The 23,878-nt window shown below is 40.6% G+C and overlaps 1 protein-coding gene across 1 annotated transcript in view; it reads right to left on the reverse strand.

The window, feature by feature from the left end:
* The window catches only part of EFNA5 (ephrin A5), a 274,624-nt gene extending 256,225 nt beyond the window's left edge, over positions 1-18,399 (reverse strand). Inside the window, exon 1 of the mRNA XM_042990900.1 lies at positions 18,275-18,399. Within this exon, the coding sequence (XP_042846834.1) occupies positions 18,275-18,399 (125 nt within the window). The remainder of the gene's footprint in view (positions 1-18,274) is intronic.
* Between the last annotated feature and the right edge of the window lie 5,479 nt (positions 18,400-23,878).

Below are 23,878 nucleotides of genomic sequence, written 5' to 3' on the forward strand. Positions count from 1 at the left end.
ACTATAAAGAGTAATTCATCAGAATGACCTTACCTCTTGATATTAGAAACACAGCTTAACAAGGACACCCTAAAACATGGCTAATACACCTTTTCACCTCACATACCTTCATCAGATCCCCTTCACTCTGAATAAACTACTTTCTGTGTATCCCCCCAAACCTATCTACAAGGTTATAGCCAGCATGTGTTTACTCCTGTTGCTATGGATCTCTGTAGTATTCTTCTATTACTTCCCCTCATCTCTATTAGAATCATAACCATCATCCAAAGACTAAGTTATTCTTATAGGAAGTAGTTCCTTTTACCCCTGAGCGGATGTACTTTCTCTCTGTCCATAGCATTCCACGCTTTATTGTGACATTGATTGGTTGTTCATTAGTAGTAGCCTGAGTGAAGCAGAACATTTTGATCACTGCCTTCACAATTAATGAATTTTTCTAATTGTCTTGGCATTTGCCTGCATGTGGTCTTTAGCACTGACATGTTCACATCAAATATCACAGACGACTAGGCATTTAAGATGAAGGGATGCTTACAATATCAGTCAAAATGAATAACAATTCAAATACGCTATTGGTTTTACTGTATATTTATTAAAAAACACTTTGCAGTCAGGACACATGAGGATTTCTTTTTAAGGATGTTTACTTTTCCAGCTAGTAAATGTATGGGGTGGTTTCCACTAAAACATAAGTCAGCCAGCTGTTTGTTTGGGTACTTGAATTGAATGGTAAAAATACAGGCAGCTTTTACTCAACGTACTCCACTTTAAACAAGGGAATCTGTTCCATATTTAAATGACTTAATTTTCTCTCCCCACCCCACCCCCCCCAAAAAAGTAAAAAAATTTTCATATGGTAAGAACAGCTCCTCTTCGAAACTTCAGAACTTTCATTTCAGATGGCATATGGTTCTCCCTCACCCATCTGATACCCCCGGGGGGGGGGGGGGATGCTGAAGCACTTAGCAGACCCAAGAGAGTGTGTAATCTGACATGACAGCTGAAGGAGGAAAGGCTGACAGAAGCATGAGAACAGGTATCAGGGAGGGAGGAGGATTATTCTGGAATCCAGGTTTACCCCTTATCTTTCTTTCAAGTCCACCAAAATGCGACGTTTCATTTGCCCTTGAGAAGACAGCATCGCTGGCATGAAGGTTTCACTCGGAGACGGGATGACGGACCCACCAAGACAAACAGCTTCATGTACCTTAAACTTCTCTGAAACAGCCAGGGCAGAGTGTTTCTGCACTTCAGTCTCTCAAATTCTCTGTAACCCAGCATAAGCCCCTGCTGGCTTTGTAGTCGTCTTTCCTTTCCTCTATACGGCGCGCATTTACGAGTTCAGCTGTGGGCCCGCTTAATTTCCCTCCGCAGGCTTTCTTCTCCTCCTAACACATGCGCACTTGGGCCTGGCTCTGGGGTGCTAAGGAGGAACAATGGGAGGCTTTGAGCAGGCCTCAGCCCCAGACCCAGTCAATATTTACTTCAGTTTGGAGCCACAGTTTTAAAGCTCCTTCCAAGCAGAACTCAACAGTGGGGGGTCTCCGGAGGTTTCTAGATTTTATTTTAACATGGGGGAGAGAGGGGCAGTGGAGTTGGTAGAGAGAGAGAGTAAATAGATTATTATCCAAACCACTTTCTCAGAGAAAATAAGGGATGCAATGTTCAACGAAACAGGTTAAACTTTCAATACTAATTAGCAATTTATAACAAGAAAAACCAATCGTCTTCCGACACTGATGACTGCAGTCTTAAAAGTGCAAATCCACTTAACGTGACCCCTGGATGTCTTGCCAGCACAGGTCTGATCCTATCAAGCACCCAAGCTTGCCAATGTGTGCCTGCTCTGCCTGGAACGGCAATGCAAGGACCGTAGGTAACGGTTAGTCCGCACTCCTTGACTGACTTCCAAAGCAGATCTTACGTATACTACCAATGCGAGCGTGTCCTCAAATGAAGCTGTGGTTATCAAACACTGTGAACCAAGAGTATGGTACGGTAGATACCATATGGTATTTCCATATAATAACTGCTGTCTGGGCAGTATCGGGAAGGCTGGTCTATGGCTTTGAAAAGATAAGTGGAAAAACAAGTCACTTTCCCCCTAGTGAAAGTGGCTTACTCCAGGATGGCAAGCAGGAGACGGGCGGGAAGGGTGGAGGGTTGGCTGTAATACTACATCAGACTCAACGGAATTTGCCCATGGATTTACACTGCCTTTTGTTGAGATAAACGTAGAGACACTCACTTAATTAAAAATAAAACTATTTAACTGTAAATAGTTTTATATTTGCCTAGTTGGCTTAATTAAAAAAAAAAAAAAAGTCAATTGTAGTAAAACTAACCGGAAGTGACATTTGGGAAATTTTACTAAAATGATTAAGGCCATGTAAAATACTAAAAATTCCAGTTAGATACCTGAGGAAAGAAATTCATAGTCGTCTGCTGTAACCAATTATAAAGCTCATTATTCCATTCAAATAAAAAAGTCATCACCCTCGTCTATATACTGAACATGTAAAATACATTGACATAATTTGGTATTTCACAAAGAGAATAAAGAGAATTCAAACCACCCCTCCTCCAAAAAGTATGAGGTAACACATTAGGTATACTAGAATTGTCTTGTTCAATTATGTTTGTCTAAATTCATCAAATGTATTGGAATATGTTCAGCTCTAATCTTTACTACCTTATTTACTGTATTAATAAAAGCTAAATAATAAAATGCAACTCAATCCAATCATTTCAACATCTTAAGGAATTACTGGATTGCCATACACTCAATTTGATCAATCAATATGCACTCCTGGAAAGAATATACCGAGTCAGCCTAGCTGAGACGAAGTCACTAGCCGATAGTTTTGAACCAGTTTATAAGGGTATAAGGAATTATTTTTTCAATAATGCAAAGCGTCAATAAGTAAGTCATCAAAATTTAAACTTTGTAAGTACCCTTTTGCCAAGAAAGGAAGCCTGAACAAGGGAGGGATTGTAACCATCAATCATTAATCAGAAGCTGAATCCAAGGAACATAAAATTACAACATTTTACACTTGAAATAAACACATAGAAAGCTCATTCCCTTGATAAATCGTAACTTCTAACTTAGTAGGACAAAAGAAATCGTACAATGAAATGAAATGATACAAAAGTAACAAAGGTCAGTCTAGCATTCTGGTGAGTTCAGCAATTCTAAATATTAGAATACTGTATTTTTAAGGAAAATCAGTTATGCACAGTTATCAGTGCTCTTTCAGATAATTTTTTATTCAATATTTTTACTTTTATTGCTACCTACCAAGTGCTGCCCTCAGTTGTCACTAAATTTCTGGGCACAGCATATAGGATCATTGATAATTTTCCTTATAAATTACTATTTTGTTTTTTTGGCATAAGTGAGGTTTATACCTTCAGGAGTAAAACATCATTATAAAATAATCGTGTAAGTATATGATTGCAATTTTAAAACAAGTAACAGGCACATTTGCTATTCTCCTAAATAACTATAAACATATGAAGTAAAACCTGCTTTGAATAACCACCAGACAATGCTACAGAAAAGTGGCCCTTTGACAGTAATGGGTTACTCAGGTTTCAATGCATTAAAATATGTGTTCCTTGACAAATTCTGTTTCCTTTCTCAGCTAGATGTTGTTATGATCTATTTATGTTCCTAACATCATTGTGTGTATAATTAATATGTACTAAGTTTAAAAGCAGTCGATAACAGAAGTTTTTTAAGCACAGAGGCGTCAAGAGGCTAAACCCTGTTCTTCTGGCAGCAGGATTCAGAAGAATCCAAGGATCCCAGGGACAGCCGGGCTGCCTGTAAGGAACAGCCCCAGACAGGAATTGATTTGTTTCAACAAGCTCCTCATTGGCAATACAGGCATTCTCCAAGAGGGTGTCGGTATTCATTAATTTCTCCTTTGAGATGGAGATATCTCATTATACCTGTGAAGTCCAAAGCAGAATATTAGGGTTTTAAAAGGCAAGAGGAAGCAACATGGAAGAGACAGAGAGGAGACGAGTGGGCATTAAAAATAAACTTGACCAATGTTACGGAGGAGATCCAAAATTCCCTTCTGGGAAGAAGGGCCTGGAAGACATGCCTCTAGCATGTCACTATTTGCATCTTATTACTCTTGTAGAAATCACAAGATGAAGCCTAAAACATAAGATACAACTCACAACTCAAACTATCTTTTAAGAAGTCAACTCCTCCATGATGCTCTGAAAGTAAGTTTTCATTTGTATTTTCTACACCACTTACAAGAACATAGAGCATTATAATGATGCACCAGTACAAACTAAAGTGGCCTCCTCATTCTCTGTTCTTTTTAGACCTCCGTTTTCAAAGTCCCTTCACAGATATTCTTTCCCTCAAATTTTCACAAGTCTGAGGAAGACATTATTTTTATTATGCCCGTTTCTTTCCTAGAGTGAAGGAATTGAGGCCCAGCTTCATCACTACAAATGGCGTACGTATGAATCCACGAGAGCCGAAATTTAATTTAACAAGTTCTGAAACAAAACCCAAAAAAATATTAACAAAGACAACTGAAGGATCATCGGCTGGTAGGTTTTTAAATAACTCACTCTCTGAGCCCTTGCCTATACAACACCACCCAAACCCATTTAAAGCTGTATCCAAAAGAGCCGCTATGATAAAAACTCAAAACAAAACAAAAGGACATGAATTCATCGCTTTTACTTTATGCAGTCAAAATGTAAATATATCAGTGTTCCTAAGAACTTGATTACAACCTATTAATCTGATGACAAATCACTGTTAGTAACTCTGAGTTAAAAAAAACAACTCTTCAATGTATTTATTTTCCTTTTTTATGAAAGGTAAGAACAGTAATTAGAACTACTCAGCATCTTCTACCTCACCGAGCACAGCCACGACCTAAATCTTAAGGGTATCAACTCATTTTGAACAAAACCACTCTTCTGGGGTATGCGAATGACTTCATTTCAACCAGTGAAGATACCCTATTTCTAAATGTAATCATTTTCCAGGCACATAGCATACTTCATTTTTAGGAAACACACAAGTTCATACATGGTCACAGAAGATTCTCAGATTCCTATATGTATGAGAATCATAAAACTAGTAACTAAACAGATGTCACCTCAAAGTCATTGTCTTGGAAGGCTTACTTATATTACACCATGGTGAGCAAAAGCATAAAACTATGAAAAACAAAACCATAATGTCTGTATTTACTATTCTTCATAAGAGTCATAGTTCTTATAAAATGCTACTCAACATTTTAATTAAATTCAGTTTATCAAGGATTTAAAAATGATTTGCTTCTATTTGATAAATAACTTAAAAATGTTGGTAAAATTTGTTACAAAAGTAAAAGGATACTTGAATTAAGAGTGTTTGCCATCCTGTCCCTCTTTTTTTTGGGGGGGGGGTTGTTTTTATTGAAATATAGCTGATTTACAGTACAAACAGTTCCATCTTTCTTTTTATCGTTCCGTAGAGGTATATTTCAGTTAAGTCAGTTTACTCGCTGGTGCTTTCAAAGACTTTAAAGTTCACCTAGGAGATTAGTAATATTGTATTTACACACAGAGTGAAGAACAAAAAAAGATAAGCAGGCAGAGTAATCTGAATTTAACTAGTTCCATCCTTTATTTGTTAATATAAGCATCACATGATATTTGTTTTGCAAATCAAATGATATATATACTTTGAAAAAAGTGGAAGCATGCTTACAGACTACCTGGACTGCAGAGGAACAAAGATTTCTCACAAAGGACACTAGCATGAGAGAATTTTAGAGCGGGGAGGAATTTTCCCCCAAGTCTTTTATAACTCCATTGGAAGTATGGGCTCCTGAAAGCCACCCACAACAAACCCAGCCAGTGGAAGCAGAGATACTATTAGTCATCGTCTATGCTGAATGTAAAATGAACATTTTGGGTTCACTTAAGCATACCAATTTAAATTGGAAAGTGTTAAAAATCTGTTTCTGAGGTGTAATCTGGCATTGCCACATAAAATACATCTGGGGAGGGTTTGCAAATAAATATCCTTAGACGTTTATAACAGGATCCTCCTAAAACTTTTTGGATCAAGGCAGTATTTTCACTCCAGTACAATCTGTCTAAGCCAAACTTTCAACAAAATCTTTGGCCTATTACTTTTGTCAGTGGTGGATTCTTAATGCTGCAAAAACCTCAATGTAAAAAACTATTTTATTTGAGATTTGGGAGAAAGTGGCTAAAAATGAAGACTACTAGGCCTTAAGACAAATAACTTTCACTTATGCAAATTCTAAGCCATTTGAAAAATTATAGAGCTATCTAGGAAGTTCAGGGCAAATACAACCAAGAGACTCTGATGTGGAGCCAGAAGTAATCTCTCTCCCCACTCACTTATCTAGAACCTTCCTGCCCAAACTGTGGTGCACAGGCCGAATGCATCATAACACCTGGAGCTTGCTAGAAATGCAGACTATTGGGGCCTGCCCCAAATCTACTGAATCAAAATCTGTATTTCACCAAGACCTCCAGAGAGGATCTGCATGCAATTAGAGTGTGAGAAGCAGTGATCTAGAAATTGCTGATGGAATACTCATGCAGGGAGGCTGTTCACACTGTTTACTGTGGTATCTCCAGTACAACAACAATACCTGGCCTACAGTGGACACTCAATAAATATTTGCTTAGTAAATCCATATGTGAACACTTTTTATAGTACTTTCTACTCTGTACTGTGGTTTTAAATATAAAATTGTAACTGCACAAAACTTGCAAGTTCCCTCAGGGTATAGATGCTGTCTTCATTTCTGAAGCTGCTGTGTGCCTCCCAGTGCATGCACATATCACTCAATAAATATTTTATCAATTATAGCTTTCAGATATTCAATACAGGAATATGTTATTACTGTTAGATATTAGCTATTATTTTGCTTTAACGCAAAGCTTTGGAAAAAATAAGTTAAAATCAATATGTAATTCCTAAATTCACCCATTTGGCTTTGATTTTAAATACACTAAAGAGAATTCACCCAAGGAACCAAACCAGTAATGGAAAACATTATATATGGCCAACTCCTAATTCCACATGGTACCAGAGAACAGGGATGGCACGGATGGTTGAAATCCAAAATTGATTCCAAAACCTCATGTTATATAATAGCTTCAAAGTCTTTTCTTACCAAATCTCACACCAAAGCTGCTGTAAGTTTCAGAAATGTCATTTTTTAGTTGTAGTTTCCTTCTCGATTCCACGTACCAATAGGACAGGCCCAGAAATAGTGAAATGGCCAAAGCCATCAAAAGGGAAAGACTGTGATAGAGAGATCTACATAATAAACAAAGTGATTAGTCCTCAAATAACCAGATTATCAACACAAAAATCTAGAGCTATCCGTACCATTTGTAAAAGAGGTAACTGTAAGAAATAATCAGAGATGTTAATAGCGTAGATGTATCACTAGCAAGACCATTCCAAAATAAAACTCAAAATAATGAGGTATTCAGAGTCAAAATTACTGCTGGTTCTCTCAGTCCATATAATAAAGTCAGGATACTAAAGGAAGGACTCCCTTCCCAATAAAGAATGCTTTGTTTCTCTTCAATTAGCCGAATTAGATTGTCCTTTATGCCTTTTTTTTTTTTTTTTTGGCTTCAGAGAAGCCAGAGTTTCAAGTTAAGTCACCAGATATGTGACTGACCCCATACATATTATACTCATATGGAATATCCTATATGTATAGGCACCCCTCCCAACACACACACTCTGTCATGTTTTTGTTTTCCCAAGAGTATAGTTGACAATGGTGATAGCAGAGTGTGTAATTAGTTTTCATTGTTCCCCTGACAGCTATAGTTCCATACAAGACCCTTTCCTTTTTATGTTGTAAATGCTATGGAAAAAATACACTAATAACAGGCATTTAATTACGGGTCCAGCAACCATAGTGGGCACATTGCCAAAAGAGAAGGGAACCTCTGAGACAGCAAAAACATATATTTGCAGGGGAGGAAAAAAAACAACAACATATATTTGTTCTTCAGTTGCATTCACGTGCAAAATAGTGATGACAGGCATATGATGGAAAATTTTTAAATTGTTCCCTGAGTCTCTATCAACAGTAAAGTAGATATAAAATGATATACCAATACTAAAACCAAGAATACTACTATATCTATACTAAAATATTAATAAGAATAAAAGCATTGCTTATTAATAAAGGAAATACTCTTCAGAATAGCTTTGTTTTGATACTATCAGTAAAGAGTACAGGATTGTTTCAAATTTTGCTTTTTGCTTTGCTTTTAACAGAATTATATTAGCACTTGTGAAATCAAATATCTGGGTGCTCCATTCCTTGAGGCTTACTTTAATTTGTTCTATACAGTATTTAAGATAAAGCATCCCCCCAGTTGCTGTCATGGCGGACACCAGATCTGTCACTGAGGTCCTTTCTCGCCTGATTAATTAGTAATTGGGAGACACATTTTGGCAGCTTTCATTTCCCTATTATTTTCTCCAGTTTGACACAAAACCCTGTCAGAAGCACCACTATTTGAACTGTACCCCTCTTAGTGCTGGGTCACTAAATTTTAATAAATGGAGCCCCCGCCAGAAAACTACTGAAATAGGCATAAAAGTTTATTGAGGCAGTAAGAGTAAACAAATATATGAAGAAACACTGAATGCCACAGTATCTAAAACATTAATGGTCTGTCTGAACCCAAGGGTTACTGGCAAGATTACAGAACAGAAACTAAAAGAAAAGGCCTTTAATAAAACCACCCTTTCATCTGTCTTTAAAATACATATATTAGTTAAATTAAGTAGACCAACACTTTGGTGCTAGGGAGCCATACATCTGAGCCTCCTCCGTTATCCCAGCCAGACGAATAAATTTATTGGGAGGCAAAGGCTGACAGTGGCTACAGGAATACAGAACCCATCCGGAAGTCACAAAAGCTCTGTCTGAGCCAAACAAAGAAACATTTTTCAAAAAAGGTAAGGGAAGGAACTTAAAACTGAAGCTAAAAAGACTGATACTTCAGAGACCTGCAAATAGCTACAGAATCAGTCTCAGGTTCTCCATCTCAAAGTGTCAGTCACTTCAAAACAGCATCCTGCTACCACGGTGGCTCAGGACACTTGTGTGCCATGGCAGTGGCCATGCTGTGTGGGTCAGAGGTCACAGCTTCCACATTCCGACATCTGTCTGTATTTTCTTGCCCTGAAACAATAGAAGGGGAACCAGGCTCATTTGCTCTCACTTTGTTTAACCTAATTGTTAAACAAAAAGGAACATTTCCCCATATTTAGAATTAGTTTTCCTTTTCTTTCCATCCCCATTTGTTTCCATAAAATTAGATACTATAAAAACTTAACCGAGAGGTTAAGCCCCCTATACATTCTTACAGTTCAGTAAATACGACAAAGTCATACATCCCACTGGTCTCTATGGAACATGAAACATCAAGTGTCATGTCTACCACCATCAAAATCTAGATCACAACTTGCATTATAATTATCCAACCAAAATAAGCCTGGACTTGATTTTATTCAAACCACAAAATTGCATTTTAACATGACAAAATACGCTCCTTATATGTATTTTCACAATAAGAAGCAAGAGCTAAATGTTAACTGCACTCTCTACATAAATAAATAAGTCACTAATAAGACTCAGAATGAACACTCTGACAGCTTAGAAGCAACAAGAAAAAACAAAAATATTTGTTAGTCCATTTAAAACAAAAAGGTCACTTTCGACACTCAGTTATTCTAGTCTTCTCCATCAGCCAAAAAACAACAACAAAAAATGGATGATGGATACCAGAGGAAAGTTTTTCAGTACAAAAACTGTCAACTTATACCTGGACTTCAATAAGAAGTCCATGAGATGTATACCCATTCTTGAAACATGCATTTTATTTATTGCCTTTATATTGCATCTGCGATCACCAAAAATCCTACTTCTAATGAACTGAGGCAATCTGTGACATAAGTAGTTTTCAATCTGTGCCCAGTTTAATCAGACTGACTGAGTCAGGTTACTTTGAAATTAATCTTAAGGAAGTTCTGTTTTTACTGCAGTTCATGGGAATAATGTTCCCAGACATCATCAAACAGATGCAGTAGCAAGAAGTTTAGTATAAATTTTTGGTAAACTTTACTAGGCCACATGTTCTTCCAAATGTATCCAAAAATATAAAACGTGGTGGAAAATACAGCAGACTCAGTTGATACATTCTCACATTTTAATAACAAATATGAGTTTACTTCCAATATAATTTTCTATGAGAATCCATAAGAATGGTTTAGAAATGAGAGAGTGAACACCTATATTTCAGGGACAAAAAGGCTCTGATTTCATATAATGTTTCTGAAAGCACCCCAAATGTTTCATTTTTAAAGATACCTACATTTTTATCAGTACCTCTTACTAGAGAAAGATTCTTGGTACCGCTGAACATTTGGGGGAAAAAAATGTTGGCTGACATAAAAAGGACTACTTGGAATAATTAAAAAAAAAAAAAAAAAAAAGGAAATCAGGATGGGGAGGGTGACCATAGTGGCTATTAATACATTTCTTTGAAATTAACAATAAACTATAAGCTTCAAAAGAAAAATACATATGTAAACATGGTACAGCCCAACATTTAACGTTAAAATATATCTGGGCTTAAAATGTATTATTACTAAATTAAACCATCCTTTTTTTTCAACTAAACATAAGAAGATAACATTTTAAAGAGCTCACAAAAAACTTGATAGAGCTTTAAATGTAGAGCCCTACCAAAATTATTATCAAGTGGTTTAGTCCTTTTCTATCGTCCATATTCATTTCCAGACCATTTTCATGAAAGAAATAAAATCGGTCTTAAAACAAGATGGCTGCTTCTAAGAAGGAAAAAAAAAAAAAAAAAAAAAAACCCGCTGATTTAACTGAAAGCCAAAAACCTAGCCTTTCTAAATCAGGGAACAAAAACTTATATTTTTTTCTACTCTCCAAACATGTATTCACGCATTTCCACATGGACACCTATAGATTACACTGTGCAGTTATTTAAAATTATTAATAGCAATTTTTAAAAAAGGTTTAATTTTTGTGTGCCAATTACATAATTGTCCAAAGCATAAACACAGAGGTATCACATGACCAAAATTCCCACTTATACTTCATAGCAGAATCATGATCATCAGTCATGGAAATCAGGTCACTTGATAAGTAATGATAGGAATAATAGTGATGTATTTTTACATCTCTTAAAGAATGCCACCACAAAATGTCTGGTATCCTGCTATAAACACAACTGTATGGTACTTTTCAAAGTAAATACCCTAGGAACTTAGTTGTTACGAGTCTCTCCTTGAATCGTACTTTGCTGACCTTCCCTGAAGCAAATGGCAGATTAATTCTATGACATACATTATAAATATTAAAAGCATCCTCTTACATTTTGAAATAATTTTTAAATAGATTTTCTTAAAAATCACTCAAAACTATTTTTATTTCTCACTTGAGTGGAAAATAAGACCTGACAGTAACATTTTCTTCCACCTGTCAACTGTCAATTGTATGAAGGATGTTTCTAAAGATGACAAAGGTTTATTTTTCCTTATTGAAAATGATAGAATTCTACCTCAATGAAAGCTGAGGTAACCATCTCTGTGGTACACTCTGTCTCTCAGAGTGTCTCTCAGCAACTAGCTAACTTAAGTAGGAGTTTTCACTACCTTAAAATAATGTTTTTATTGAAATCTTTGGCTGTTGGAAAACTATACTCAGAAGCCTCAAAACCAAGAGTTTATATCCACACACATTTCAGATTACAAAATAGTGCACAGATTTCAGTAGTTTACAATGAATCCTTCAAAGGACAACAAGGAGTATAGATTATCAAGGATACTAAGATACAGGGAACTTTTTTTCATTCACAATCAAACTATGCATAATAATTATAGTACCAAAGAACCCCACATTATTACTTCGATATTTTGAACTAAGTGGCTCTCTTGTCTTTGCGCTGCCTTGTTTATGACTGACTAAGTTTGAAGACATAAATGCAGACAAATTTAAGAGGAAATAGATCTTCTAGTCGTGAGTAATATCCCATTCAGAAACACTGGAAGTTCAAATTAATCACAAGAAACTTTTCTACCAAACAGCTCAGGATATAGGTTGAGAAGCAAATGAAAATATAAATCTAATAATATAAATCAGGTCTTTAAAAGAGACAGTAATGTATGGATGTTTAGCTGTCTAAGACCACCATCATAAGACAAATTACTAAAACTGAATATTAACACCTCATTTCTTATACTACTCTTAGAGGTTTTTATACCTGAACATGTAGGTGTTATCCGTCACAAATGATCAAAAGGCATTTTTTTCTCAGTTCGGAAGACTTATCCTGTCTGAATATCCTGGGTAAGTGGTAGGGGCCTTCCTCACTGTACTTAGGGACATACAGTCTTCCTTTTCAACAAGAATATTTCTGATCAAAGCTGCTATTTTAATAGTTTGTATACTGTTTCTGAAAAGAATATTGATAATGTGGAGTCTGTCAACACAGACTGGTTCATTACTAAAAATAAATATAGATTTTAAAATCCTTTTTGCTACTGAAAGTTATTCAGAACAAATGCAAAAATGAAAAGTCTTGAATGGCATCTTTTTAAAAAGCAAATCATTTATATTGGGAAAAAAAAACACTAAACAATAGATAAATGCTACCCACATATACAATTCTGTTCTTAACATTTCTTATGTTTTGTTCATTTTATATTTTAATGTATTCTCTTTCTCAGAGTTACATTCTTTTAGCATATACTTCTCCCCAGCTTGTGAAGGCCAGGACTCCTGAAGGACTAATTGTATTCATTCATTTTCTTGGCCCAGCATGAAGCTGGTAGCTTGCTTGGTTCATAGCAACAGGGGAGAAAAGAAGGCGCTCATCGTTATCTGTCCCTATCCAACAGGAAATCAGGCCAGTGGACAGAATGCAATGCAATGCCTGTTCAGAAGGCATCTTGCAAGATTAAATGGCAAGAAATCCACAAGGTTAATTTGCCCCCAAACAACTAAGGGCTCCTTCCAAACCTGATCCTCCGCCTTCAAACGTGGAAGCCTCCACAGCTAATGATTATCAGCCAGAACACACGTGGCAACAAGATATTCCTTCGGTGAGCCAATGGTTTAGTTAATACCACTAAAATCAACTAACAGGGAGTAATGAACAACTGAAGGCTCTCTCTGGTTCTTTTAATCACAGGGAGTTTATTGACCTTGGTATCATGCTGGAAATGCCAAACTAGACTGTACAGCCAAGCGTGCCTCAAATAGCACTGATGTTCCAGTCACCTAAAAAACAAAAGACAGTTGACTATCTCTGAAAGCATATTTTGAATATATAACATAATGCATAAAATGGATAGAACAATTGTCTCAATAGTTAATTTTGCTTTCAAACTCTTTTGGAAAAGTGGACAAAAACAAAAAGCATATTTGTCTTATAATAATTTGTAAAGTGAAAAAAAAAGGGGGGGAGGGAAAGGATTCACTTCAGGTCTCCTACAAATGGGTCAGAGTAAAAACATGTGATATAAATCTCTGTCATACTGCTTCATTTTTATACAGATGTCCACATAAATTCTGATATAAATATAAAAATAATAAAATTACCCAATTATATCTAATAAAGTGATACACTACATTGAAGCTCAGAGTTAATAAAGTTAAAAGATTCTAAGTAATATTTTACTTGAAGAACTTTTATGTTTCTAACATATAAAATAGTATTTAAACATTTAAAATTTTGAAAATAAAGTTAATCCTTTACAAGTTTGGTGATAAAATTCATTCAAAACCAGGATCAACTTTCCATCTTTCCTCAAAACAAAATCTTAGATTTAAATCAAACTGATTTCATTTATGTGTCGGTGGAAAAGGCACAGTGCTGGGACACTGGTCGACATATAATAAAACGTTGATGGCTCAGATTTTAAAAAATAAAACCAGTTTTATTTTGAAAGGCAAAGAAATAGCCGAGGGATTATGATTAGGAAATAAAATGTTACTAGCTCTCTCTACTTAGCTGCATACATATGATCTGTAAGCCAGAAAGGTTTTGGAGTACTGACAGAGAATTCACATTACTTTCACAACTCCAAGATTACATGTTAACAAAACTAAATGGTGTCAATTACCTGCTACTCTAACATGAAATGTTTAATTTACAGGTCCCTACAAGAATTTTAAAAGTCCTAAGAAAACATACGATTAGGTTAAAATTTAGTGTATCCCAGGTGAATTACAGAGATATTTTTTCCCATCAAAGTATAACACTTTAAATTGGTGATACTCAGAACCTAACAGAAGCAAAGCACTAAGTGAGGAGAATCAGTATTCTTAAAGTATGCTGGATTTATTTCACTATTCCATCCATAAATGCCAACCAGTAGGTGACATGTTTAATTATCCTATCATCATTTTGGCAACTGGTCAAAAGAAACCAATAACTTTTCAATATACACACAATATTTAAAAGAATATTCTCATTGGAAGCACCAAACTGTTTATAGCACTCTTCAGATTAAGAGGCATGTTCTTATATGGAGTCATCTCTATCTTTATAAGCGTAGCTGCTACAAGAGAATGTAAATAAAGTTTTATTACTGAAAGTCTCTTTAAAAGTTACTTAAAAGCTTTTTACATTCTTAAAGAAATTAAAGACAAATAGTTATATTCTCCATGATTTGGAATTTCATTACTCAAAGTTACTTAGTACCATGCTGATTCAGAATTCAGCATAACATTAAAAGGATCACTCTATTACTCTCACTATTTAGGTGAAATGTAGACAACTTTCTAGATTTTTAAAATATGGAAGATGCATTTAGGCAAATGTTATCATATATTTCTAACCAGATTGATAGTTCTCAGTGGCTATTTCAGAGATTTGTGCCAATTCAAAACATAAAATTAGTTTTTGGCCCGCCACCCAATAAATACTAGCAACTAAAAAGTTATCAGCATTTGAAAATTGAATATCCCCTTTCCAGAAGCGAATACCTAGGATGATAGATTCTAACAGTAAGACTATCTGATCAAGCACTTTTAATATTTTTTTTCCTCTGTTAATCTAGATCTATGGATGCTTGTGGTAGCAATGGAGTCAATTACGAAAACAATAAACTCAATAAACTCAATAAGCTCAAAACAATAAACTCCTAGGATTACACAAGTTACAATATAAGATATTTAAACCCTGTGATCAAGATGTAATACTTAATTTCTAATTGTATTTAAACATAATTTCAAATTTAAGTCCATTAGTATAAGCTAAAATATATTTACTTCATTTTACCAAAGTATCCCTTATTATCAGCTTAAGTGTCTACCGAACTTTTCTTATCTAAGAAAAAAATATTTTTTAAATGTATGGAAGTTACAATTAAAGTTTTCAGCTTTTTTCCAAAGGATTAAATCTTCTGATCTTATTAGTTTAGCCAATCCTAAAAAAATAGGATTTGTATAAAATCAGAAGGCACGGCATGGTTACTTTCCAAAACGATAACATTATTATTGAAAATAAATGAAAATAAATGTAAAATGTAAAATGAATTTATAAAATTTAGTAAACCCCTGCAAATTTTCTAAAATGTTTCTTCACTATCTTATGAGATAAACTGTGTTTATTTTAAGTTAGTTATTTTGCACTGGCTCTTTTTAAATTACATCCAAGCTGAATTATCTTAATACATCAAAAAAAAAAAAAAACAAAAAAAAAAAACACCATCTTCTTCAACATTTCCGAGGTAAATCTGCCTATCGGTCCCTACTTTTATAATTATGTTATTTTTTAAAATAAGTTTTACTGTGACAACATATGAAGATAAATGTACCCACAAACCCCTAAGAATACTAAAGTTAGACATGAATCTCTTAGGCAGGGGGTACATCATTCTTTCTTTTGAACATTATCAAAATGACAATGATCAAATAAAAAGGAAATACCACAAGCCTCAAATTAGAATACTGACTTGAGAATACCCTTGGTGTTTTAAAATTCTACAGATTAACTTTGTCTGGGCAGGTTCAAAGCCACCATGGCATCCTGAGCAGAGTTTTCTACAGGCAGGGCAAATCTATTAAAAAACATGACCTGTGACAAAAATCAATGTCCTAATCTCAAACCAAACAACAGTATCAAAAGCATAAAACAGAGATAACCTAAGATAAAATGTCCTCAAACTAACTCAGACTAGCTTGACAGGTTAAGAAGGAGGGGTACGTGGGGGTGCTTCTGATTCCTTCTGTTTTAGCCTAGGATGACTGGAACACCCAAGTATCCAAATAAATTAACACTATGGGGAAAAGATCACACTGTGAAGTTTGGACTGGGAAAGAAGACAACTAAGCACAAAATGCCCCACATTCAACTCACCAATTTCACTGGTGTTTTATTTAATAAGGCGCTGAAGTTTAGAAATATAAATTCCTCTATTTCATATATGCTGTTTAATAAAGCCCAGGGGGGAATAAAACCAACCAACATAATGAGACTTGCTTTTAACACCATCACAACTGGAAAGCTTGCTCTATTTGTCTTGTCAGCTTTAATAAAAGGCATCTCCTCTGGCAGGATGGCTTCTCTTTCTTTTCCTAATAGTGGTAAGTGGCATGTCAAAGAAGAAATAGCTTCCCATCCCACCACCCACCTCCATGAGGCTTTTTTTTTCTTAACCAAACTTTCAGGGATGTCTCCACTTCTGCCAGGCGGTTTAATTTAGGATTTGGGCTACCTGGGTGTAACTATCTTTCCTGAAGTAGCAGGAGGTGGGGGACTCTCGGCCACCGGTAGACCGCTAATGGGGAAATCTGCCCATCTTCATCTGAGCTGACATTACTTCAAGCGAGGAATCCCTCCCATGTCTGCATAAGGGGGGAAGGCGGGAGGCCGACGGACAAGGCCGCCGGGAGGTAGGAAGAACCGGAGGCGCCAGCCAGCCCCCTCTCCCCATGCGCGCTGGGCGCGCAGCAACCAAAAACTATCCCCTCGACCTCCCGCCTCTCTCCTCCCAACTTCCACTCCAGCCCAAGGGAAAACCTGGGATTTTAGGTGTAACCGATGCTATTTCCGTCTTAGGCAGGCACCGAAACCAGCCCGCACCTGGAAGCTGGCCTCCGTCCCAGAGAGGCAGAGCATTATGGGCCCAGCGAGGCCGACTGCTGCCCACAGGCCGGGGAGAAAGTAGGGCTCGGAGCTGCTCTGGATCCGGAGAGGTTCGCCCGGCACTCAGGACAGCCCTCACCCCTCCCCACTTCTAGAATCCCCGAGCAAGGGACGTCTGCTTGTGGCCAGGGTCCAGCAGGCGCGCTAGGGCGCGCCCGGGCGCCCACCTCTAGCCTCCCGCGTACCCGGCAGGCTTCGGGGATGCCCACAAAACGGTTCCAGGTAATTGCGCGTGTTCCTCCGGCTGCACACCGCCAGGCCGTGGACTAAGAGCTCCCACCTCCCGTCTCCGCCAACTCCAGCAGCTCGCTCCGCACAAATGACGTAACCCGGCATTAGATCAAACTTTCTGGCACCTTGAGCCCATGGGGGGTGAGGAGGTGGGAGAATCCTCTCCACTGCCAGGCGCGCCGGGCCAACAGTGGCCCAGGGGCCAGATGATTGCCTCGCAGTTAAAGAGGAAAATAAAAGCCTAAAGCTTCCGCTCCCCAACCCCCCTCTCATCCCCCAGCCCGTGCACTCTCTGAACACACCGAGAAAGGGAAGAAAAATTTAAAAAAAGAAAAAGAAAAAACAACTTTAGGGATGTTTGGAAGGTTCTGCCTGCAGTTCCCCTGTGCACCCACGATCCACGCGGGAACTCTTGGTGGCTCGTACCCGAGGCTCCCAGTGCCCAGGCGCTACGCCCGGATCGAGATGCTGGCCGGCTTGCCCCGGTGAGGAAGCGGAGAAGTCTCGACTCCCCAGCTCCCGCCTTTTCCGAGTCTCCCCGCGCTCTGCAGAGGCAGCGGGTCTGGGCAGCCCCGGGGACTCCCAGGGACTCCCGGCGTCTCTGAGGCAGCTTAACAAAGAGAGGCGCGACGGGTGCGCTTCCTGTGGGCTCCTCGAAAGCCATCAGCGCCCGGGCGACGCAGGCTCCGAGAGTGCGCGCCGCCTGCAGCTGGTGCGCGCGGGTCCCCGCCGCCACCGCCGCTCTTCCGCAGGGCGCCGAGGCCCGAGTATCCCCGGCTCTGCGCTCCCCCTATTACCTTACCTGGGGTTGCTGCTGTTCCAGTAGACGGCGTAGCGGTCGGCGACGGCCTTGGAGCCTGGGTCCTGGCTGAACACACACATCCAGAGCACCAGAAACACCAGCGTCAACATCTCCACGTGCAACATCACGCCTGGCCAGCGGCGGAGCCCCCGACAAGCCACTCCGGGGAAAGAGCAGGGATCCGGAGGGAGGGAGGGAAGGGGAGAAAGAGAGCAGGAGCCAAATAAATATGAATAAATAAGAATGAAGAGTGGCGAGAAAAGAAAGAGGCGCACACCAAGCTGGGGAGGGGAAGGAGAACGAGAAGACGGTGGAGGTTGGGGGGAGGGTGGGGAAGGGGTAAAGACAAACTCGCACCCCCAATGGAGGGTTCAGGAGGAAAAAAGGAATCACAAGATGGAGAGAAGCATGCGTGTGTGTGGTGGCGGCGGCGAGGGCGGGAGAAGGGGTGCCAAGCTGTGTCTCAGCGGCGGCGGCAGGCCGGTCACCCCGGGAGAAGGAGGTGCGCGCCGGGCCGGGCGGCGGCACCGCGGGTTGGGGCAGGCGGCGGCGCACGCTGCACAGTCACCGGGAGTTGCGCGCCGCGGCCGCGGGGAGACATACACTGGCCCGCCGGGCCCGGCTCAGTGTCGGCGCCGCGGGCTGCGCACGGCTCCGCCGCCGCCCAGGGCCCTCGCACTGCGCCCCGCTTCGCTCCAAGTTACTTTGGCGGCCGGTGAGAAACTGCAGGAGGAAGGCTCCGTGTGGATGGAGGGCTTCGCGCCTGTGGCCTTGGAGTGTGAGAAACCCCTTCCCCCTCCTTCTGTGTGCCTTAATCGGGAGACCCCTGGAAATCTCGGAGGAGTCGTAGGTGCTGCGGGTTCGGGGCGGTGCGCCGGGAAGGGTGGGGATTCGAAGCCACAAACCCAGCCCCGCCGGCGTCCTGGAACTGGGTAAGCGGCAGCTAAGCTGGCGAGGAGCGGTCTTGCCTTGCAAACCTCGAAGAAAAGTTTAGCTCTTCGTGTCTTCCGGCAGGTCCCCCGGCGGAGTCGGACTGCGGCGGCGGGAGACGACACCCCGGGCACTGGCGGAGCCTCGGGGATTTCTCGCGCGTGCTTTTTTTTGGCCGGGTGTGGGAGCACCAGAGTGAATGAAGAGCAGAGGTTACGAACCAGCCGGCCAGACGGAGCTGGGATGCCCAAGCCTGCAGGACGACGCCAACCCAACTGTTAGGCTGGAGAGCGAGAGGGGAAAACAATCACTTTTAAATGAATCCCTCCAACTCCTGGATGGGCTGATGTCAGTCTCCGATCGCCTTCTGGGAGCAAGACTGAGCCCCCAGACGCCGTGCCAAGAGCCTCGGGTGAGCGCTCAGAAATGTCCCTGCGACTCCGACCGGTCCGGCCCCAAGCCCGACAACTTGTAGAGATGCATCAATCAGTTTGAAATGGGAAAAGAGGAAGAAAAGAGAGAGCGCAGGAGCGAGTGGCACCTCCCTGCTGACTACATCAGAAAACCTTCCCGATCCTCCTGCAGCTGCTCCTCTTTCCCTCCTTGGGCACAGCAGCAACAAGAGGTGAAAACCACCAACCGAATCCTAAAACCTCTACCAGGCGGGAAAATAAACTTGAGTGCAGCAGCAGCAGCAACAGCACGAACAGCCCGGGAGGGATTGAAATGACTGGCGAGAAGTGGAAAGAGGTAAAAGTCAGTTTTGCAAAAGAGAAAAAAAAAAAAAAAAAAAAAAGAGAGAGAGAGAGAGAAAATGCTTTATGGGAAAAATCTTCTCGGGCACGCCCCCTCGTTAATGACCTGCGTGTAAAGCCGACAGCAGAGGCGACCCAGCCGCAGCAGCAGAAGCAGCAGCAGCAGCAGCAGCAGCCGCCGCCGCCGCCGCACCGGAGCGCAAGGCCGCGCGCGTGAACGTGGACGTGGGCGGCGCGGTGATGGGGGGGGGGGGACGCCCAGGCGTGTAGCGCAGGGCACGGGGCAGGCGGGCGGCGCGAGCTCGGGTGTGAGCTCCGGACCTAGCAGGGGGAGGCGCCGCCAGCCCGCGCCCAGCCAGCGCTGCTGCCGCCGCGGCCCGGGTCATGTGGGCTGCTTTTTTTTTTTTTTTTTTTTTTTTTTTCCCCTTCCCTCCCCAAGCAGTTTACTTGGAAAGCGGGGGGTGGGGTGGGTGGCTGGAGCAGCCAGTCAGGGAACGGCCTGCTGTTTGCTTACAGGTCGAGGTTTTTTCCTCTCTCTTCACTCCAACAGGATTGGTTTGTTCCACGAGAAAGAGGCGTTTTCTTAATCTCCTCCCTTCCCCACGCCTCCTATCCCCCTCCCCGGCCCCACCTTCCAGAAACCTGACTAATTGAATTACTGGGAGTGCCGAGGCGCCCTCTCCTCCGCCCGAACCCAGCAGCCGCGCGTAACCCTTTGGATGCTGAATTCCGTCTGGGCTGAGGAATGATTTGACATCTTTTTACCTGAGAGTGAGGTCTTTCAGTTACAATGGGACCGGTTCCCACCCTGTAGCCGGCGAGCCAAAATCTGTCTCCCAGGCCCCGCAGGTGACCTGAAGTCCCAGCAGACAGACTGGCAGGGAGCCTTAATGAATACGTGTTCTTGTAAATCTGTGTCCTGTTCACAACGTGCATTACCCGGCGCTGGGTTATCTTGGAAACCTGAGCTTCTCTCAGGTGCCTTTCAACTCGCCTCTTCCTACCAGGGACTTAAAGGTTCACGAACAGGAAGCAAGACTTTTCTTTATAGTGATGCTCTGAAAACACGTTTGTTGTTTTTTTTTTAATTTTTAATTTTTTTTTTTTTATTGAGAGAATCACAGTATAAAGTGATTACAATTCAATGCGATCCTTCAGAAGGAAGGAAATGAATGCGGCAGGGGAGTCCCTCAGAAATACCTTACACCTTTTGCATTTCAACCCCGAGGTTGCTTCGCTGCCCACTCCCCGAAGGATAAAGTCTTTGAACGAACCCTATGCGGGAAGAATCGGAGGTCGGGATAGGAGTTGCTTTATTATTGGAAAAGGCCTCGCGTTCCCGGACCTCTAGAGCAGGTTGCAGCGCCTTGGTCCCCGGCGGCCACCGAAGTACGATCGCTTGACAGAGAGACAGTCCCCGGCGCTTCGGGACGCGTCCTCCTGTCTTCTAGCGCCCGGGAAGACAGCCCGGAGCCCGGCGCTCTGGGTCACCAACCCCTGGAGACTTGCCCTTGCGGGGCTCCGAGGGCTCGGGCCTTCATGGTATTATTCCCTCCTGCTCTAGGGAGTTTGCTGCCTCTGTGGGAAGGGCTAATCCCAAGAAAGCAAGCAGTTTAGTTTTGCTTTCAAACCTTCCTGTTTCTCCCTTTACTTATTAGCCCAATAAAATCAAATATCACGTCCTCCCTCCCGTCTTTACAGTTTTCTAACTCAGACTTGCCAGGCGCTTCGAAGCTGTTTGGAAGCGTCCAGACGCCCTCCAGTGGTGGGCCTGAAGTCCGCACCCAGCCAGGGGTATTGCCTGCAGCTCAGCCCGGATTGAGTTCCATGGAGAACCTGGGGTCAAGATCAGTAACGACTTGAAGAGAAAGCAACAGCTCACATCGGCTTGGAACTACCTGGACGTAATGAGCTCTTGCCTAAAAGTTGAGTCGTTTCTCAGTGGCAGAAATTTTTCCTACCTGAAAAGATCCTGAAATTTTCCTAGGAAAGTAATTCCTTTATTTACGACTAGGTATAAATTGCACCCTGTGTAATTATAGACTTCGTGGCAGACCACCCCAACAAACCAACCACCTTCCTAATTAAAAAAAAGAAGAAAATTCGGCGTATTAACACAAATGTTTGTCTGCCATTTGTATATTTCACAAAAATTCCAGGAGTGAGAAAGAAGTTGGAAAACCAAAGCCAGTAGATTGAAGGATAAGCAGTTAGTTTTTAAATCAAATTTTTATTTAAAGCTTTATTTACAACACCCCCTCACGCCCCCCCCCCCCATCTGTAATCTTGCTGATGTTCAAGTTCTTGGCCTGTTTTATGGTGCATTTGTTTTTTCCTTTGCAGGGATGATGCATCTCTTAGCCTTTCTGAAGGAGCTGTACTAAGTGCTCAGATGACTGGGGCAGTTTTGCAGGAAATGTTCTGGACTCTTTTAAGGGACATGTGTAGCTTTAGGAAGAAGAGAATTCACACTCCTGTCTTGGGGAAAATGCTGATCCTCATCAGAAAGTCTTTTTAGTCAGGGAAATATCAGGTATCAGGGAGTTAGCAAGCTGGCTTCCTGTGGTGTCAAAGCCAAAGGACTAAAGAAAAAGAAATTATATCCAGTTATTTCTATTTGAAACTCATACTGCAAATGTGAAAATTCAACATATCAAAAGAACATAGATGTCCTAATATTTTCAATATCTCTAATTTGCTTAAAGTCTGGATAATCCAATTTTAAACAGAAAAAAAAATCATACATTATGGTCTTAAAATGATTCAAGGAGTTGGAATAAAAGATACTGGAATTTACAACTGTTTCAGAATATAGCTCAAATGTCTCTGTAAAATAATTCATAAAACAAATGCCTCCTTCTGGGGTGATATACCTAATTATTATTATTGGCATAACTAAGCAGCAATGTGATAGATACATACTTAGATAGAAGGACTTTGAAGAGCTGGACTTTGAAGACCATACATTCATCGCTGGACAATTTGACTTTGTCTCTTCAGGGAAATATTTAAGTGATTGGAATTTATACAAATCAGTATTGTATAAAATAGCCATATTATGATCGCCCCAGTGTTACAGTGGCAATGACTCTTAATCAGGCTTTATCAGGTAAATAGCATTCTGCCAAGTGTAGAAGAAGGTTGAGTTATGACAGAAAGAAAACAGCAAGTGAAATACCTGGAGGAATAAAAGGGTAGTGAGTGTTCCAAAAGCTTTGCATTAACAAGACTTGAATGGGGTTGTAAGGAGCTGAGACCTGAAAAGTCTGTTAAGAATGGACTGTAAGAGGATTTAACTGCAATCTTAAAATGTTTGAATTTACAGCTACAGGCAACCAAATGTACTGATGGTTTTAAGACAAATAGCAAGCAAGTATCATTACATCTCAAAATACAAACGGGTGGATTTATTTACATGCCTGTTTATTTATTTATTCATTATTTTGGCCTTGAACTATCTAGATTGGTGTTCTAATCTTGGCTACAAATTAGAGTCACCTAGGGAGCTTTTTTAAAAAGAACACCATCAGGGCCTCACTTCCTGTTCCCACTTTTCTGTAATTTTTAGAAGCTCTCCAAGGAATTCTAAGGAGCATAGAGCACTGAGAATCACTGAACCAGGTAATTTATTTTTACCTTAACTACTTTAGGATTTCAGGCAGAAAGTAAGTTCTATACTTATTTGTCTAAAATGTTTCAACTAACCATCAAGGCAAGAATGTTGATATTTTAGAGAACTGAACTTTATGATCCTCTCTATTCAAATGAAGTGATCCTTTCACAGGCACCTGGGTGGCTCAGTGAGTTAAGCATCTGACTTCAGCTCAGGTCATGATCACCGTTCCTGAGTTCACACCCCATGTCAGGCTCTGAGCTTACAGTTCAGAGCCTGGAGCCTGCTTTGGATTCTGTGTCTCCC

This window comes from Panthera tigris, chromosome A1 (genome assembly GCF_018350195.1).
Source record: "Panthera tigris isolate Pti1 chromosome A1, P.tigris_Pti1_mat1.1, whole genome shotgun sequence".
Taxonomy (NCBI): domain Eukaryota; kingdom Metazoa; phylum Chordata; class Mammalia; order Carnivora; family Felidae; genus Panthera; species Panthera tigris.